Source organism: Panicum virgatum, chromosome 5K (assembly GCF_016808335.1).
Source record: "Panicum virgatum strain AP13 chromosome 5K, P.virgatum_v5, whole genome shotgun sequence".
In the NCBI taxonomy this organism is placed as follows: domain Eukaryota; kingdom Viridiplantae; phylum Streptophyta; class Magnoliopsida; order Poales; family Poaceae; genus Panicum; species Panicum virgatum.
Window position 1 is genome coordinate 46,756,359 of NC_053140.1, and position 5,086 is coordinate 46,761,444.

The following is a 5,086-nucleotide window of genomic DNA, read 5'->3' on the forward strand; positions in this document are numbered from 1 at the left end:
AAATAGTTTAATTTCTTTTTTATTTGTGATCGGAGTTGGGCAATTAGATAACAAAATCCACTAATATGTCCTTACATGTTAATTAAGTTTTCTAAATGGGAAAATGTCAAAATAAGTATAATAGTCACATTCACGAGTGATCGATCAGGGGCTGGTGGTCACCCCTTTTCTTTGTCCACAGTGAGTCCAGCCAAGCTCCACCACCTTCTGGTTCATGGCGTCCCATCCTATCCTGCCAATTGAAAGAAGTTTCAAAGTCAGAGTCGGTGCCCACTCCAGCGATGGAGATGGATACCGTCTCGACAGAGATGACCCAAGATAAGCGCAGAAGGATGGGCCACTCCAGCGTTGAAGCTATTGCTCGTTCCATTCACGCAGGCGTTCGCCATGGAGACGCTTGCCTCCGCGATCCTCTGCGACCTCATCAGCCGATCCGTTACTTTCGCCCTTGACAGGTGCTGCCACCGGTGGCGCAAGGCCGGCGGCATGGATGACGCCCCGCAACGGCTGCGCCGCGTGCTTCTACGAGTTCAGGCCGTCGTCGAGGAGGCCGACAGGCGGCGCGTCACCAACCAGGCCATGCTCCGGCAGCTTCAGCTGATGAGGGAAGGCGTGTACAGAGGCTACTACCTGCTCAGCGCCATCAAGCGCCAAGGCGTTCACGACGAGGTCGGGAGTCTTCGCGATCGCTCGTCGTTCGCCACGTCCCTGTTCAATCCGGCGAAGCGCTTGTGCACGGTCTCGGCCAGGACGACGCCGGCGAGCACGGCGCCTGAAGACACCGGACGCGAGGAGGGCGTGGAGGTGGAGGCGGAGCTGCAGGAGGTGCTCGCCGGCCTAGAGCGCATGGCCAGCGACATGAAGGAGCTCGTCGTGTTCTTGAGCAGCTACCCTCCGGCGCGTCGCGAGCCTTACAGCGGGCACCTGTGGCTGGAGAACCGCATGTTCGGCCGCGAGGCAGAGCAGGAGAAGATCATCCACTTCTTGCTGGGACCAGAGCCTGCAGGCGCCGAAGATCTGGGCGTGCTTCCAGTGATCGGTCGACCAAGAGTTGGCAAGAGCACCCTCGTCGAGCACGTCTGCTTGGACGAGCGTGTGCGCGGGCACTTCTCCCTGATCGTCTTCCTCAGCCAAGGCGACATCGAGGACGGAAAACTATCGCCTCATCTGGAAGAGAACGGCACAATCAAGTACCGGGATCTCGACCCGGCCAGGAAATCGCTGGTTGTTATCGAGCTAGTTGGGGACGTGGATGAGAACACATGGTGGGGAAGAACACTGTCGGTACTGCGAGGACGACGCACCACGCCGGTCAGCAGAATCATAGTCACAAGTCGATCAGAGAAGATTGCAAGTTTTGGGACAACACAAGCTCTGGAGCTGAAATCTCTGCCTCGAGAAGCCTACTGGTACTTCTTCAAGACGATCGCGGTCGGGAGCACGGGTGCGGAGGATCAGCCGGAGCTAGCATCTGTGTGCATGGAGATGGCGGACCTGCTGAATGGATGCCTCATAGCGGCCAATTTGTTAGGTGGCATGCTGAGGGCCAACCCCTGTCCTCAGTTTCGGCGAAGGGTTCTCAGCGTCGTCAGACACTACATAAAAATGCAGCTCCTTCACTTTGGTGAGCATCCATCCGATCTCCTACTGATGAATGGTCGGCCCATATACCTTTGGAGATTATCCAAGGCTGATACCGTGCTCACTGCTCACCATACCTACCAAGCGTCTTCATCCCAGGAGCATGATCTGCCCAAGATAACCCTGAACGAGTTGCAGGTTGGAAGTGCAAGGCCTCGAGGGAAGTTTGAGGTCGTAGGTTGGAGGTCTCGCATACCACCCTACTACAGCTACTTGATGAGTTGTGAGGTGCAGACATTGCCGTCGTTCCTCCGTGTGCCTCGCATGAACAAGCAAATCCAGCGCCGGCGGCAGCCACGACTGAATTCGGTGTGAATCTTATGTTCATCCGGTATGGCTCTGTATGTTTTAGAGATCTCTATGTTTTATCCATCCAGTAATCACTATAAAGCACTAGCAATCATGAAGGTGTTCTGCTTTGTGATCATGCGTGTTCTTCTCTGTAATAACAGATTAACTGCAACTTGGCTATTGTTTTTATGGAAGCAGTAAAGTAATTCCAACCGCAGGGACTGACTATTGAGGCACGGCTTGACTGACCTGCAGATCAATGCCGGTCTATCACGCTTTCCTTTTCAATCTTTTCCTCTGACAGCCTTGCAATGGAGTCGCTTCTTTCTGCAATCGCATGCGATCTCCTTGGCAGGGCCCGGTCCATCGTGATCCGGAGGAGGCACAGACGGTTGAACGCTTCTAGGCAGAAGAGTCAAGAGCACATGCTCAAGCAGCTGATCAGTGTGCAGAGTCGAGTCAAATATGCCAATAAACCAACCTAACCGAAGCTGTTAGACTTAGATCCATTCCACCTGGATTGGAATTATAAGGCTCGATTGACTTCTAAATCAAAGCCTTTTATTTATTTATGGCAAAAAATAAATCTCTGCATTTCGCTGCCCTTCTTTTCATCGTTTGCAGGCAGCCAAGGACATGTGCGCATAAATCTACCCACCAGTTGACCCGTGCTCCATTCTCCATTGCGGATACCCACCGGCCACCACCAAATCTTCTCTCTCGTGGTCGTGGAGTCCAGCAATGGAGCCCCTTCTTTCCGCGATCATGAGCGATCTCCTGGGCAGAGCCCTTTCCGTGGTGATACAGAGGTACGGGCCATCCAAGGCAGAAGAGACGGAGCACAAGCTCCAGCGGCTGCGGCGCGTGCTGCTCCGGATCGACGCCACGGTCGAGGAGGCCGAGGGGCGGCACATCACCAACCAGGCGATGCTCCGGCTGCTCGACATGCTCAGGCAAGGCATGTACGACGGCCACTACGTGCTAGATACCATCAGCTACAGATGCCACGGCGAGGTGAGCAGCGGTGGCCGCGATGTTGTCTTGTCCCGACTCAGTTCAGCCAAGCGTCTCCTCTCCTTCCCCGTCAGCAGCAGCAGCAGCAGAAGCAACCTGCAGAGCACCGTGCTCGACGCTGAAAGCCTGAAGAACATGGAGAAGATGCTCGACGGCCTTGAGACGCTGATGGGCGACATGGTGGAGTTCGCCGTGTTCCTGGAGGGGTACCCTCGCATCCCCCGGCAGCCGTACAGCGAGCACTTGGTCCTTGACAAGGTCATGTTCGGCAGGCAGATGGAGAAGGAGGCGATCATTGATTTCCTGCTCCGGCCAGAGGCTGCGGGCGACGGGAATCCAGGGGTGCTTCCGATCGTGGGCGCGGCGAGGATCGGCAAGAGCACGCTAGTTGAGCATGTCTGCCTCGACGAGAGGGTGCGCGGCCACTTCTCCTCGATCGTCTTCTTCGGCGGAGACGACCTTGGCGCTGACAACATGGCTGCTCTCGGACGAAGTGGTGTGATCAAGCATCAGGATCTCACCGCCGCCTCCCGTGGGAGGTCACTTGCTGTCATTGAACTAGCCGGGGACATGGAGATGGAAGAGGAGGCATGGAGGAATCTGTACTGCTCTGCAGCGAGAAGCATGGGGCGCGGGGGCAGCAAGATTATAATCACAAGCCGGTCGGAGAAGATAGCAGCTCTTGGCACCGCGCCAGCTCTCAGACTGAAGTCTCTTACTCAAGAAGCTTACTGGTACTACTTCAAGACGCTCGCCTTCGGGAGCACGAACCCTGACGACCAACCAGAGCTCGCGTCACTAGCCATGGAGATCGCGGCGCTGCTGGACGACGGCACGTTCCTGGGAGGAAACATAGTGGGGAGTTTGATGAGAGCCAACCAGGACGTTCAGTTCTGGCGCAGGGTGCTCCAGTGCTCGAGAGATTTCACGAGGAAGTACCTCCTCACGTATGGGAAGCACCCGAAAGACCTCTTGGAGAGAGGGCATCCCGTGTACGCTTGGAGCATGGCGAGGAGCCAGCACGCCGTTGTGATCTACAACATTTACCAGGAGCGTACTAGGGAGCAGGGTGTCCCCGAGCTAACAGCACATGATATCATAGCTGGGCGTGCTCCGCTTCAGGGGAAGTTCAGAGTAGTTGGGTGGAGGTCTAGCATACCCCCTTACCACACCTGCATGTTCAGTTGTGCGTCGCAAACGGCCGGATGCTCCACAGTCACAAAGAAGCGCCCTAGGAAGATGATGGTTTGACATGAACTTGTTCGGGTAGTCTCATACCAACATGTAATGCTTTTTAGTTGTAAATGAAATCCTTGTAAAGTTTGGACGTTGGAGTAGAGTATTTGTTTACAGAATAAAAAACTTACAGAATAAAAAACTAGTCCAATTAGCATTAAGGGAGAGAGCAGCCAAAAGCTACTGATCTACTGAACATGCAAACAGGTTCAACAACCCGTGTCATGTTTTGTCTTCCTGGTTAACATATCCAGTTTTGAGTCATCAAAATGTATGTAACCGTGTGAGACTTGTTATGAGCACATCATCATCTACCCACCCAGTTCACAAAAATAAGCATTGGCGCTGCAAACTTACTCTAACTAAATTAGCAAATTGGGTTGTCTCCTTTTTTCTATACTTGGCTTAATTTCTTTAGTAAATGGCAGTGGTAGTTATGCACTAACTAAAGTTTGGACGTTGGAGTAGAGTATTTGTTTACAGAATAAAAAACTAGTCCAATTAGAATTAAGGGAGAGAGCAGCGGACATGCCATACAGATCTACTGAACATGCAAACAGGGTCAGCAACCCCTGTGTCATGTTTTGTCTTCCTAATTAACATATCAAGTTTTGAGTCATCAAAATTTATGTAACCGTATTAGACTTGTTATGAGCACATCATCATCTTGCCACCTAGTTTAAAATAATAAACATTGTGCAGTAAACTTATGCATTATCTAAATTACTAAATTGGGTTTTTTTTTCTAGAACTTGCCTGGGCAAGCATTTCATTAAGAAGAAGTGAGAGTTTGATACAACATACGCATCTGACCTCTAACCAAGAGAACTAACCTTCTATTACAGGACCACAAAAGAAAAAAAACGACCTGCAACTAAGGACAACGAAAAAATAGCCATTCGGG

The 5,086-nt window shown here is 52.3% G+C and overlaps 2 protein-coding genes across 2 annotated transcripts; both read left to right on the top strand.

Annotated features, from left to right (window-relative positions):
* The first annotated feature begins 387 nt into the window (after nt 1–387).
* On the top strand, nt 388–1,956 carry LOC120710167 (putative disease resistance protein RGA3). The gene has a single exon (XM_039995824.1). The coding sequence runs from the start codon at nt 388–390 to the stop codon at nt 1,954–1,956; it is 1,569 nt and encodes a 522-aa protein (XP_039851758.1).
* On the top strand, nt 394–4,343 carry LOC120707869 (putative disease resistance protein RGA3). The gene has a single exon (XM_039992924.1). The coding sequence runs from the start codon at nt 2,674–2,676 to the stop codon at nt 4,195–4,197; it is 1,524 nt and encodes a 507-aa protein (XP_039848858.1). The 5' UTR covers nt 394–2,673; the 3' UTR covers nt 4,198–4,343.
* Nucleotides 4,344–5,086: the final 743 nt, after the last annotated feature.